The following is a 14,831-nucleotide window of genomic DNA, read 5'->3' on the forward strand; positions in this document are numbered from 1 at the left end:
TGCTATTTAAGAACTACAGGTAAGATAAAAGGACTGAGAAAATGCTGAAATGTATCTGGATATCTGCTCATATTTCACAGATCAGAAGTATTTATCTTCTGGGTCATTACGTTTGCATTTATCATAGGTGGCTAGCAGTTCACACTGATACAGTGTGTTTCCCTCTGTATAGACACTAAATAATGCCACGCTGTGCAGAAATTAGCTATTAATCTTTGGAATTCTGTACTGTTCCAATTTCTTAAAAATTGGCTATTGCGTTCCCAGGAATTGGAAGTCTTGGTGTTCTTTTCTTATGCCAAAGCCGTTGCTAATGCCTAAACTTCACTCACATTTTGTTTTCACTACCCATCTTCCAGCTATTGCAATCTGGCTAATTCCCCTGAAATCGCCAAATGTGAATTGTGTGGAAGGAATTTCAAACAGCATGGATGTAGTTGGAACTTAATACTTCATTAATATTTCACTGTACTTCAAGCTGCCTTTTATAATTTTTCCCCTTTCAATTGCCCTTTACTATGCTTCCATAGCAGGACCCCCCCACACACACACTCCATTTTTTCCAAATAGTTTCAAGAAGATTAGAACAAAACAGAAAGATGTTTGGAGTAAAGCTCTGGGGAAGAGAAATCAAACAGCATAGGAGAAGATTTGTCAGGACTGAGAAATGGATTAACTGGCAACCCAAAAGCTGGCAAAGAAGGCCTGCTCTCTGGCTAATTGGCTAGATGTTTCTAGTAGCAGTGATCTGGAAGGCTATGTAAAAAGAGAATGATTGTACCAAGATTTCTTATGGTTTATTATATCAGGCATACAGTTTTGCTGGAAGGCTATGCTACATCAAAACTCCCTGATACCCTTCTACTCCTTCAGTGCAGCACAGCAAGTTCAAGGATTTCTTTCTTCCCCTAGTTCTGTTTGCCCTGCAGAGCTGTTTTTACAGAGAACAGGAATTTGTTTCAAGAACATCCAAGCACGTATGTTTTCCACCAGTATGTTTGGGAGCTTAACTTTTCAGTTCTGTAACCAAAATGGAGGAGTTGCTCCACAGCATTGTAGCCTTTAGATTTCCTGGAGCACAGACATTTGAAAATTCCAGAGTAAAATATGGCTACAGATTTTAAGATTGGAAGATTTGGGGGATAGTTTTACAGTTGCTAGTTTAAAATAGTTTTAATGCTTCTTCCATTGTCTTTATTTGTTTCTTACAAAAAAATGCTTCACGCTTATTTTCACTTGTACTATTAGAAATACAAATACTTCATTAAAATTAAAGGAAGTAATTTTTAGTAAAATTTTCATAGAAACACACTTTCCACATCTCACAGTGCGCTTATCATACTTGTCTTATTGAATGATAAAAAAATGTTAGATTTCAAATAAAATCTGTACCCATATGGATGAAACTGCTGCCCATGCCATGGAAAGTACAAGCTGTACACTTAAAATATTTCACAATAAATTAAAAATACTACATTTTTCTAATTTTTTTTATAGTTTAAACATTGGTATTGGAATGTATATTTCATAGATGACCTGTCTTGGAAGGAGGACTTTACTAAATCAAGGTACTCTTAAAATCTCTGAATCTGTTTGGCTTTCTAGGCTTTGCAAAGACTCTCTTCCTTGTTTGCTCAGATTTTGTGCAATATGCAATATTTGTGTTAATCAAGGTGGACATTGCTCAACAACATGTTTCTTTATCATGCCCAACATATGCCCTTTAATTTTCCAAATGCACGTTGCACTGTCATCGTCAATTTGCTTTAGAAATTTTTTTATATGAACCATTTATCCTTTGGAAGACTTTACCAGCTGGGGTTATAGTGCCTGAAATACGGTTTTCCAGAAAAACGGTATATCTGGTACTTCACTACTTTAGATGCTTTAGTACTGTGATTTTTTCATGACATGGAATGAGTTTATTCTGATGTTGTTATAAAGTTGATTTTTTGGATCATCTTGTATTAAAGTTGAGAAAATTGCTACTACTTTTTGAAACACAACAGAAAACTACATTCTATTCTACTTATGAACTGAGAGGTCTGGCATCAAGGTCAACAACAAAGGATTTGGATTCCATCAGATTCAGCAGTGCAACTGATACAGTGCATCGCTTGTGCCAAAGCGTGGAAAAGCCCTTGCTGACTTCCTGAAGACTGACAACCTTATAATATTCAGCATTACCTCTTAAGCCCTTTGTCATCCTTGACATTCTGCAGCCATTGCAGGTCATCCCAGAAGTATCCTCTTCCAGCAGCTGACACTTGTTTCATGAATCAAGAAATGGAGCTGCACCAACAAAGCTGATCCAAGAAAACTTCTTCCAGAAGCAGCTGGTCATTGTCGTTCTTGTTGTCTTTTGGTGCAGCTGTACACAGACTAATTGGTGCATCTGCCAAAACTGTAGCAAAGCTTCTCAGTACTATCAAGGTTGGTGTAGAAAAGCTGAAGTTGTCCGGCAACAAGATGTCAAAAACATCTCAAAAAGCCACTCCACTTTTGGCAGATATGGAAAGTGTTGCTCCTAGAGGCAGTGTTAAATGCACACAAACATATACTTGGATTCCCAGGGGCACCTGCCAGAACCCTGCGGATGCATTCAGTATTGGGGGGAAAAAAAAAAAAATTGGCGTCAGCTCTCTCTCCAAGAATTTTTCTCTGTGTTGGTTGTGCTTAGTGTTTTCTCTTTCCATATTTATTTAGTTCTTCTGGGCTTCTTTCAGTTCTACACGCTCTTGACGGTTTCCTTCTCTTGGATGAGATCCTTAAACTCTCTAATTGTTTTGTTCTTTGCCACTGCCATGAATATATTTCATGGCAAGACCAACTTTTTTAGCATTTTTAACTGGTGGTGCAAGATACTCTTCCCCCTCTTGTCTCCCAGCATCATTTCCAGTTGATTATTTACTCTTTAGTTCACATATTTCTTTAGGAAGGATAATATCACCACTGTAAATCTGTTAACTTTTTTTGACAGCAGCTTTTCTTATACTTCATAATATCCTATTTGCTCTCATGTTGAGTGCCAGTTAGTTCAGCTACAATGTTGTCTTTTTTTCCTATTCCTTAGAGCTGTCTATACCGTACAGAGTCTACCGGTATTTGCAAACAGCAACAGAGTAAGTTAATTCATTTTGGACCTTTTTCTGAATTTTTGGGCATTGTCTTGGGTTTGCAGGTTTGCCACAGCACATGGTTCTGTGTATCATTTCTTCCCAGCCTATGCTTTTGCATGGGGTTATTCTATCCCATGTGCAGGGCTTTGCATTTATCTTTGTTGAACTGCATGAGGTTCCTGTCAGCCCATTTCTCCAGCTGACGGTGGTCTCTATTAGTAACAATCCTGCCCTCCAGCATATTGACCACTCCCCCCAAGTCTGGTGTCATCCACAAACTTGATGAGGATTCATTCTGTGCCATTTTCCAGGTGATGAAGATGTAAAGCAGCATTGGCCACAGTACTGACCACTGAAATCATGACTCCGAACCAGCTGCCAGCTAGGCTTTGAACCATTGAAAACTGTCTTTTGAGTTTGATGGTCCTATCAGTCTTCTGATCATCTTCTACAATCACTTTGTAAATCACCCATCTAGACTGTATCTCCCCAACTTGGCTGCAGTGATACCAAAGGAGCCTGTGTGAAAAGGCCTGTTAAAAGTTAAGGTAAACAGCCCACACCGCTCTCTCCTCAGCCATAGACTTTGTTGTTCATCATGGAGGTTGGTCAGGCACACTTTGCCCTTCGTAAATCTGTGCTTTGTGTTCTCAGTCAGTTTCTAGTTCTTCCTGTGCCTAGAAATGGCTTCTATGAGGACTTGTTCCCTAATTTTTTCGGGAACCGAGGTGAGGCAGTTCAGCCTGTAGTCCCCCAGATCCTGCTCCTTGCCTTCTCTGAAGTGTTGCCCATGTTTTTTGTTTCTCTTTTGTTTCCCCAGAAAATCAGTCATAATTTACAAAGTGCTATAGGAGAGTAGGTCTCCCAAGGGAAAAATTTGGGTTTTAGAAGTTCCATTTTCTAAGGCAATGTCAGTTGGTTTTTGTTTTTGTTTTTTTAATAACATAATTAAAAATTGCTTTGCCATCACACATTTTGATAGAAAATTTTCAATGAGCCCTACTTATCAGTCACACTTCATCAGCCACTGTTTGTTCAGTCTCTCCTTAGCCAGTCAGGCCCAGAACCTTTGGTAATTCAATTGTTTGAGCTGAGCGTTGGCTCTTAGAAAATTCCACTTGCATGCAAACAATATTTTTCTAAAATGAAAAACTGATTTTTCAGTTGGCTACTTTATAAACCCAAAGAAATCTGATACTTTGAAATAAAGATGTTAATTCACGTTAACTTGTAAAATTAGTATAGAACAGGTACAAATGATGTGATGTGATTTTATCAATTACAGGTATCTGAAATTAGAAAATCATATGAAACTTAGAAAAGAATAATAAAACATGAATTATTCAAGCAATGTGAATGTGTTATTCTTTTTATACCTTTGAAAATTTGTGACTTGCTTTTGTGTTAGGATAAGAGATGCTGCCGCGCACCGAGTGGATGCTAGAATGTATAGGAATGTGTGCTGTATGCTTGTGAACTGATTTACTAATAGATAACTGGAATATACTGGCATACTGCAGCTTTTTTAATAGTTCTTCCAATATTTTAAGGATTTTTCCGTTGTTCCCTTGTTCAACTACACTGTCTGTAAAGTGGTTTACAAAGTATCTTGTATTTATGTTTTGCAATCACTGCATCAGTGCTTTGGCCTGCCAGGGCTTTAGACATGCACTGCAGTTTGTAAACATGTTATGAATTAATCACCTCTTTCCATCTGAATAGTTAGTGGATATTGATCACTGTTTTGTCATGAATTGCAATATATTGTATCGTTTAAATGTTGTTTGTCAAATACTTTTTACAAATTACTGTGCAGGACCTTGTATCACAGCTGGTGTAGTTTAAGATTTGGACAGAGTCACTGTGAATGAAGCCCTGCTGTGAAATAAAAGTCAAAAGGCATCTTGGCATCCCAACCATTTCCTTGGGAGAAGATTACAGCCCGAGTATGTTGAACTTTATTGCCATGGGCCTCATGACAGTATTCAGAAACATGCATGGCATTTCTGTTAAAGAAACTCAGATGTGCTCAGACACAAGGGATGGCATTCTTGTGTTTATCAGTGTCTTGAACAAAAAAGTTAAACTTTTTTCCTCTTTTGGGGTTCAGCAAAAATACAGTGAGGGATGTGTAATTTTTGCACATAAGAATTGAGGTTCTTGTTTTCCTAAGCATAATTTGTTATGAGAAGGAAGAAATGACTAATCTCAGCCTTAGACTGAAGTGTATGTATTGACGGAGAGAGAGGAAAAAAAAAATCTTGACAGCTCTTTGAGTAAAGTGTTGTTGCTTGTGTTGGCTTGCTGTTTCAGAAGTACGATGGAACTGTGTGAAATGTGCTGCATTGTTAACTTCTGATCCTACAGAGAAAAAGCAAAATGAGTCTTAAAAAATTTAATAAAAATTATGTGCTTGTGTAATTCCATCTAAATTGCATCAATTAAATTCTGTCCCTTACACCACTGTGTTTCAAGGACAGACAAATGTATGAGAATTCAGGGCCAAGTAAAGCCAAATATGAAGCTCTTCATAAAGTAAAATCCTTCCAATACAGAATGAGAACTCCTGCTGTCTGGAACAGCAGGCGACAGCATCTTGCATCCTATTGCTCATCTGATAGGTTCCTTAATGAAGTGATCATTATGGAGGCTCCTGCTCAGGCAGAAAGGCCACAAAATTAAAACAAATTGGTGAGGATTCCTCTGGATTGGGTACAGTTCCTCTGTCTTCTACTTTGGCACTCTTATGAACATACAGCAATCTCACTGTAATGTAATGGCCATAGAGGATGAAGAAACTCTTACACCTGGCATAATTCAGAGCACAAGCAAAGTCTGTCTAATACGTACTTTGTGTTGAATTATTGGTGTGGGACAGCACCCAGGTGGCAGTTTGAGAAGCTGCTTTTCAAAAACCCTCAGCATGATTCTAGTCAATGTTAAAACTGGAAAGAAAAGATAATAAAAAAAATCGCATTTTCATTTTTATTTACTGAAAGTCTCTGCAAAAGTGTTTAAGTAGAGCAAAAATTAAAAACTTGTCCTAATGAGTAACAAATGTAAAATTTCCCAGGGTCATTTATGAAGAAAGAGATGATTTGGTGAGTTAAAATTTTAAAAGATGGTATATATCCTTATCAAAATGAGAGGCTTATAAAATAGCGAGAAGCAAGTACCCAATAACCAGAAGCATAAAGCATAATCTTCCATGCTTCGTGTGTGTTCTTGTAGTTCCGCTGGTAGTTAAGTCCACAGATAATCTGCTATATGGATCTTCTGCGTATGTCTTTCCTCTCATCCTGTCTCTTAAGTCACAGAAGAGTTGTATCTAGATTACCAAAATTGTAGCTGTCTCAGTAAAGTTAGATTTCACTGTTGCTGACAAGAAAAAAGAAATCTTTGGTCCCATTATAAAGCAAAGCAGCATATGCTCTAATGCTAACTAACCATGAAAGTTATAAAGAAAGTAACTGTATGTTAATTTTCACTGCAAAAAAAAATTTTGCTTATGATTTCAACAGAAGAAGGATCTTACCCAAAATGTTGTCTGAAAAATCAGATTACAATCTTCCTTTTGAAGTTTATTACAAGCCTTTTGTAATAAGTAATGTAATTAGTGTCATTTTTTGCATTTATTCCAGCAAAGTATGTCGTTTTGATTATTACTCAAGAGCATGTCCTTATGGAGTTAGAACTTGTAGTTTAAATACTTTAAAAAGTTGCATTGGAAATTTCAAATAAGAACATGTGTTTTCTCCTTTATTTCAAGGCAGCATGTAATTTTGTTAGTGCATGGTGAAATTGCCAGTTTATTTACTTGGACTTCTGTCTCTGCTGAGATTGAATATAGAGGTATTAATCCTAATATAGATTAACATGGGACAGCTATTTTTTAGATCCTATAGCCTATTAGATTTATTGCCTCTTTCAGATCAGATTGAGATAGTGTGCAGTCTACATTTGAAGGAAAATCTTGCCTTCTTTCTGTTTGGAGAATAGAAGATACTTATAGTAGTTTCGTAGAGTAAAGATTAAATCTGTAATAGCACTAGGGTTTTTTCTGAGGTAGCAGAATGTTTGTGCACATCCATCATTATTTGATAAATTTGAGCAGATCCTGTTTGGTTGTGGTACAAACTACCATAATGTTTACAGTTAAATTGCATTAACACTGTGATTATATATGGATGCATAAAGTTTATTCAGCTCATCTAATGAAAACGAGTATGTTGTTCTTCACTGACAATAAAAATGCTGTGATTCAGTAAAACTCTGCCCACATAATACATCTACCACAATAAGGATGCAGATTTGTTTTGAGAATAAAACACAGTTGGGGCTTTTTCCTTTAGTCTTCCCATTCTGACACTTAAAGTGATTTTATGAGCTAATTTGGGGGTTTTAGGTATGGCACAATACTGAAAGGCCTCACTGAAACATCTGTCAGGTTTCTCAGTGTCCACTTTTGTTGCTGTCTGCCTCTCCTAAAGTGGGATGTGTTGGAAAGCGTAGACACTCGCACACCTTTTGTCTCCCATGCCTGGCTAGCATAGGTGCATTCATGCAGAGTTAGCCATGTTAAGGCCTTCAGTAACTCTGTGCACAAATAAAGCTTCACATCTATGAACCTGTTGTGCACCTTTTAAAATCCAATTTTAAGTAGTTTTCTAAATGCTATTTTGTTTAACTGTGTGTGGACCTTGATATTCTGCTTAGGTGAGCTTGATTAAATGAATTAATAGGAGTTGGAATATTTGTTACTGGAAAATCACAAAGGACAAGATGGACTTTTAAAGTAATGAGAAGAATAGTCATGTGATGAGGGTTTTTTGGTCTGTTGTTTTAAGCCTGTAGTTCCATAATCACTCCCAGCCATTTGAGAAAGAAAAGGGAGAGGAGTACAAATAATATCCGAATGATCCTTAACATCATTGTTCCTCAAAGGAAGTCAGATTTTGTATTTCTGCTATCCCAGTTGGCTGGAGCCAGTTTTTTCTAGCTTTTGTGTTTGGAGAACTCCAAGGATGAAACACCATAAGATGAAGGCCTAAATTTAAAGTCCGGCAGAGGAACTCTTGAGATATTTCAGTTTTGGAATTTGGTCAGATACTATAGATAGTTAATGGGAGTTTGGGTTGAGTTGAAGGGTGCCCACTGTAGGAGTGAATGCTTTTTAAAAAAAAAAAAGTTTTGAGATGAAGAGTTCAAATGTTTGCCATTCATCATCAAGGGGCACAGTGATAATACATTTGTCTAGAAGAAGTATGTGCGTTATTGTGTTTTTCAGTGTTGACAAAAAGAGCTGAGGTAAAGATCCAGTCACAAAAAAAGAACAAAAAGACCCTCGTGGAAATAGACTGTGCTGGGGGAAATCATCATGGGTTGCCTTCATGTTTTTGGTTGAATATTGTTTGTTCCATGTTTAAAACAAAGTCTTAAAAATTCAAGTAGTTTGTCTTTTAAATATTAAGTTACAGTCTGGTTCTGATTTCATTTAAAAGACTTCCGCAATAAGATCCCCGTTTTCATCAGTGCAATTACCAGTGGGTTTACTTTGGCGTACCTTTTCCAGCTTAGAGGGGCATGAATGACACACCTGCCTGTTGAATGAGGCACTTGAGACAGAGTGGGTTTTTATCTTCTTTTAAAGGCAGCCATGTCAAACTTTTGGAGAGGCTGTGGAGGTGACTGTTTTGTATTAGATAATGCCAGTTTCTTCATGTAAACTTTGGAAAGTACATTCTTTGGTCATCACATCACTTCCATTTTACAGTCAGATTTGCTATTGTCCTAAATGGAAGCAAGTTACCTTTTATTGTTTCCCAAAGGAGTCATACTTTTCTTTACATATGTAAACTGTGTCAGTGAACTTCTTCTTTTTCAAACATAGGGATGAAAAAACTGCTAATAAATTCCTTTAAGAATCATAGCGATACCTATCTAGCAGAAGTTGAAGGGAGACGTATATGTGTACACACACCCATATATATTACTCTCATGTTATATGAAATGATTAAAAGATACATTATATATGGGAAGGAACAATCAGAGGGTCTTCCTAAGACAAAAATGAAATTATATAAGGCATAATTTTGAAAATGATTTTGCTTATTTTCCTCATATGTTTTTCTTTAAGGATTGTTCATCTTCAGAAGAATATAGCATTGCAGCAGCATTGCTACCCCTGATGACTGCTTTTTATAGGGTAAGTTTTGATCTTCATTAAAATCCACTGCTATTTTGTGTTTTGTTTGCTTTATGTACATTGCTGAAAGTAATGACAGGAGATGCATAATGGGTAGAAAACCTCACGCTAAAGCTTTTTTACGTCAGTAGAAGTCTTTCAATTGGCTTTTATGGCCTCTGCTCCAGAGTTACACTTAGCTAGGATACTGCACAATGATGATTATGATAAATTAACCCAGAACTAAATGCAGACTTTATATGACGGGTTAGAGAATTATTTGAATTATAACTAGTAGCTGAAATAACTGAAAAGAATCATTTCTGATATTGTTGTATAAAAGCCATTAACCAGAGTACTTTTTTGTTTAATTTAACATCTTAAGCATTGGCCAAAAAGCACATGTTAAATTTTCAAGGTCTGTGCAGTTGCAAACTTACAATATTATAAATGCTTGTTTTAACGGAATATTTCTTTTCAATTTCTGGTGGTTTTTTTTTAATTACTATTTTTTTCTCTTGCATAGAGTTTGATAGGATAGTGATAAAATACAATATGGCAGTAAATATGAAAATGTAAATGATGCAAATCCTGCAAATAGGATCATTAACTGTTTCAAAACCAGAATTTTTGTAGTATGGATGTAGTTATTTCAGTATCCCTTTGGATCAGTACAGTGGGTGTTTCACCAGTTCTGATTAGCTCTAATGTTGATATTTAGGATATAAATATCCAAGCAGATAATCATTTTAGGACAGGGACTTGGTAATTGTGGTGCCAGTTGATCTTTTTTTAGTGTCAATATCAGTTTACAATCCAGTTTGACAAACTGTTTGATAAATGTTTTTGATTGGTAAGTCATGGTATTATACACCATAGGAGTTACTGCATCAGTCCAGCTAGATATTGGTGACATATCATAACTGCAAAAAATGTAACCAGTCATTCAGATAGTGCATGAGGCATTTATGCATAACCTTAAAGAAAATGCAGAGATTCCTTTTTTAACTGAATGCAAACTAAGGCTATAGGGAGCAATATTTTTCAACAATAGTGAGGTGAAGAATCAAATTGTTCTTCTTGATTCAAACTAAAGACTATAATTGAAAATTTTCTGTTTTTTCTATAGTTGAACTAGATTCTATGATGTAGTTTAAAAAAAAAAAAAGCAGAACTTTCCTAGTCATAACACAGAACAATCTGCTGAAGATAAGAGCAGCTTTGACAAAGTCATATGCATAGGAAGTTTCTTGAAATCTTGTATGTAGAACAGTATTTACTACATATATAGAGCATAAAGCAGTAGATTTTATCACTTCTCATTTGAGCTTTGAAAAAGTTTTAGTTAAATGAATTTTATATTAGAACTGTGCACAGTTATCCCAAGACTGCTTTCTAGAGTGGGTTTGCAGAATATTTACATTCTCTTCTATAAGCTAGCATGGTCAAATACTAGATTTTTGAATCCTGACAAATAAACTTCCGATACCATCTTTAATTGCATGCATCTTTTTCTATTATCTCTCTTTTGAGTCCTTGAGCATCAGAATCATGTGTTTTGTACCATTTGTTGCCCCTGTACCTAATTCAGGGAAAGACCTAATGAGCTATATAGGTTTTCCATTCCCTTGTTTTTTTTCTTGTTACTGCATCAGTCGTATATTATGAAGAAAGATTGATTTTAGTTTTATTTCCTGCTTTTAGTGCCTCTAATGAAATTTGCCAAGATGGTCCACATAGCTCTCTATCTTGAGAGGTGCAAGAGAATTTTTAGGAGTTGCAGCAGTTTGGTTAGGTTCCTCATTTGGTAAAGTTTGATCAAATAGAAAAAAATAAAGCAGTTAAAAGATACTTTATTTTGCATGGAGTATCATGAATGTTGAAATAAGCTTAAGCAAGTTTTTAATTTCACAGTGAAGGAGAACAAAAAGTCAGACTGAACATACACTATCTTAAAGTAATTTCTTCTGTACGCTATTTTTTCAGTAGGACTACTGAGATCTCACACCGTTTCTCCCACAGAAAGTTCACTGACATCTTTGATCTAATAAAATAGTCCCATACTTACTGTTTAAGTACTATGTGACCTGTCCCATGCTCAGGAAATTGTGAGCCCCTTGATGTAAGAAGCATGATGATTTTCTTAATGTTCCAGACCTGAATTAAAAAACAAAGTAACCTGACTGTCACTTGAGAAAGCCAGCTGTTAATGCATAATAGAAAAAGAATTTTGTTTTTCCCAGAGCTAATCCTCAGGTTAAGTGATGGTCCCCTTTGGTATGTCCCATAAGATACAATTGTTTGGCAAAAGTACTTATTTTGGTATAAAACTTAGTTATTCTTACTAAACAAACTAATATGTTGTTCAACACATAAGATCAGTAGACGAACTTTGCAGTGATTAATTAAAATGAACAGTTAAGGTTCTGTTTGGAATTTGAGTGAAAATGAAGCTTTTTAGAGCATTTTTCAGCTTCTTAGAGGTTTTCAAAATTTTATGCTGGATGGGAATGAGTGTCTTCTACCTGACATGAGCCTTTATAGGAACAATGGTCTGTGTCAGTAGTCCTAAGTTAGGAAAAATGGGTGGTATTTTTCCACCTCCTTAAAATCTCTCTTTCATTGGGTTTCCCTTGCAAAAATCTTTGATAGAATGAAAAGTTTTACTGCTTATCACAGCATATTGCTGTCACTCAGATAAGTTCAGAGGAATGTAAAAACTACAAATCAAGGTCATGGGGGGGTATTTGTTTTTATTAAAATACCTTCTGAGAAAAATGGTATGTTTGCATTGTCAGCTGTTTCTGCTGACTTGCTTGTCAATTTTATTTAATTACCATGTGCAGTATAGATTTCTCCCCCTCCCCCTTCAAGTTGCTTTCTGTTTTTCTGTAGGCAAAGTATGGGCAATTAGTATTGCAGTAGTGTTGCTTCAAGAGAGATATGCATAACTCTGGCCTTGGCTATAAGTGTGGTTGTTTTTATGTTTTCCAAAAATCCTGTAGTAGTACTTGGGAATGCATACTTGTTTTTACTGATGTTTCTGTTACCAGCATATCATGTTAAATGCCAGAAGCATTTTAAATATTATTTGACCTGGCTTTGTTGAAACTGCAGAGTGTTCTTGGTAGCCAGGAATAGACAACAGGAATTCTGAACCTAAGTGACAGGTTTTTGTTTGCATGTGCAATTAGTATTACTGCATCAAGCGGTATTCCACATCAAGTCAGCAGTGAGAAAACCTGTCATAAATCTAAGAATGTTTCAGAGTTAATCAGATGAGTATATATTTTGCCATGTGTATTTGCTATAGCATTTTGATATGAAATTACAGCGGGATTTCTTGTTATGATATTTTATTGTTAATGTCATTCCTGTAGCTTTAAGTGAAATAGCAAAAAGAAGTAATACGGCATCACAGTTCCTTTGTTTAGGGGGTATTGTGCAAATGAAATGTTAAGTTTTGGGGTATGCACTCAGTTTAGTTACCTAATACAAAAAGGGTAACAGAGCACCAATGTAACAATTATTTCTTCTTCCTAAACAGTTTTACTGAACATGGACATACATGTTGCAGGCACCAAGTGTTTGAGGTGTGTAAGTGAGAAAGATACGTTTTTACATGAGTCCAGCAGTTGAAACCAAGAAAATGAGTACATAAAATAAGTAGTAAGAGAAATGTATTCCTAGTGCTGATGTTTGCTGGTTTCTGGAATGGTCTTTTCATGGAAATGGCCAAAGCTCTAGCCTTGAAGTATTTTAAAATATTCTTGGGAAAAAAAGTATAAAATACATTATAAGGGACGAGCTTTTTTGATCTTCTATGATCTAACAGGTCTTCTGTCTCCTCATCTCTTCAGTATGTAATGATGAGTCCAGGGTGTTTCTACATCTAGCTAATTAAAATAAAAAGAAACATCACCATGTATATAACATGGTATCAGCTCTTGGGATGTTTAGTGAGATTTCAGAATTCCAGCGGTTGAAGTCTAGTGAGCAGTCTGTCGAGAAACTTGATAGGACAGCGTTTGATTTCAGAAGTACTCTGGCTCATAGCTGGCAGGGTTAAATTTGCAGGCAGCAAGTCAGTACTGGTTACATATTTGTGGCCTGGAGAAATACTTGAATTTTCTACAAAAAGTAGACACAATGCTTTTTAAAAATTTAGGATATTGGACATGAGCTGTTAGCAAAATGTGACTCATCAGTGACAGTGGACTTCTTGGTGTGTACTGTTAATGTCACAAAAACAAACAAATCTTTTGCTTCTGAGTTAGAAAAGGTTTTAGTTTACCATTAGTAATACTTTTGGAATTTTGTTTAAAATTGGAACAATATAAATAAAATGTATTTATACATGAAGATAAAAGTATTTTTCTGTGTTTTTTTGATACAGATGGCCCATGCTTATTTGGTATGCAGTCATTTTTGGAGTGTAGGGTTGTATAAATCAGAACTGTAATATTCGTTGGTGCTGTAGAAAAGTAGTCGTCTTTCCACACATCAGAAGAAAAGGGCAAATTGAAAAGGATATTCTTTAATTAAGATTCAATTTTATTAACTCATCAAACATTCATTTCTTGCATACCTCAACCATTGCAGGTCCTCAATATGAAGATTATAATACAGTAAGAATTTTCTGGTTTTCAGGGAATTTTTCAAAATTTTATACCTAAGATTTTATTCTTAAACTGTATATGATCATCTGTGCTCCCATATCTTTCTGAGGAAACTCTGTCACATTACACATTAGATATTAACCCACTTGTAAATTAGTATTATTCAGCATTCAGAAGTGAGTGTTCTGATCACCTGCGTGTGATTAAAAGAAGTGACATAATAAAAATGTACTCTTCTGAAAGTCCAATTTGTTCTGTGTAGAAATTTTTAGTGGACTTCATATTTTATAGATGAACATGCATTTAAATTGCAGCAGCCAGAATTATATTGTTGTTTGGAATCACAAGTGTTTCACTTAGATTTTTGAGTCGGTGTTATAAATTGCTTGAGTTACAGCACTTACATCAGTGATGATCTAGTTTGAGCAAAAATAACCCTAATGCAGTAAACTGCCTCATAGGTTGGTTGTATTACATTAAAATTGACACTTGCCATTTAAGGTAACGCAGTGAGCTGCACTGGAGACTGCTTTATAATTTTTATGTAACTTAATTATGTAATTCTTGGGAGGGATGGAGGGAAGGATGGATGGTTTCTTTATGCTTGTAAGCCATTTAATTTTGAATACAGTTTCAGTTGCATCTTTATGTTATTTTTATTCTCTAAGTTTGAGCTATTGATTAAATGCTCATATGCATGTCTGCCTATATATTTCTCAATTGAGATGAGAAGAAAATAATTTTTGGTAATGGAATTGCATAAAATAGGGGAACTGTTTTATTCAGTATTTAAGAAGTTTACCAACAGTTGGTAAATTGCTTTGTATGAAACTTTTGAATATAGTAGCAAACCCTTATTCAGCTCATCTTTGGAATTACACTGGTGGAGTTTTTGAGAAGTGGGTTTTT

At 35.6% G+C, this 14,831-nt stretch overlaps 1 protein-coding gene across 2 annotated transcripts in view; it reads left to right on the forward strand.

Moving 5' to 3' along the window:
- Positions 1-14,831, forward strand: part of SBF2 (SET binding factor 2) — a 326,277-nt gene that overhangs the window by 237,241 nt on the left and 74,205 nt on the right. For both annotated transcript variants that reach the window (XM_026070870.1, XM_026070861.1), the window contains one exon: positions 9,256-9,324. In XM_026070870.1, the coding sequence (XP_025926655.1) occupies positions 9,256-9,324 (69 nt within the window). The remainder of the gene's footprint in view (positions 1-9,255; positions 9,325-14,831) is intronic.

Source organism: Apteryx rowi, unplaced genomic scaffold, assembly GCF_003343035.1.
Source record: "Apteryx rowi isolate R43461 unplaced genomic scaffold, aptRow1 scaffold_107, whole genome shotgun sequence".
Taxonomy (NCBI): Eukaryota; Metazoa; Chordata; class Aves; order Apterygiformes; family Apterygidae; genus Apteryx; species Apteryx rowi.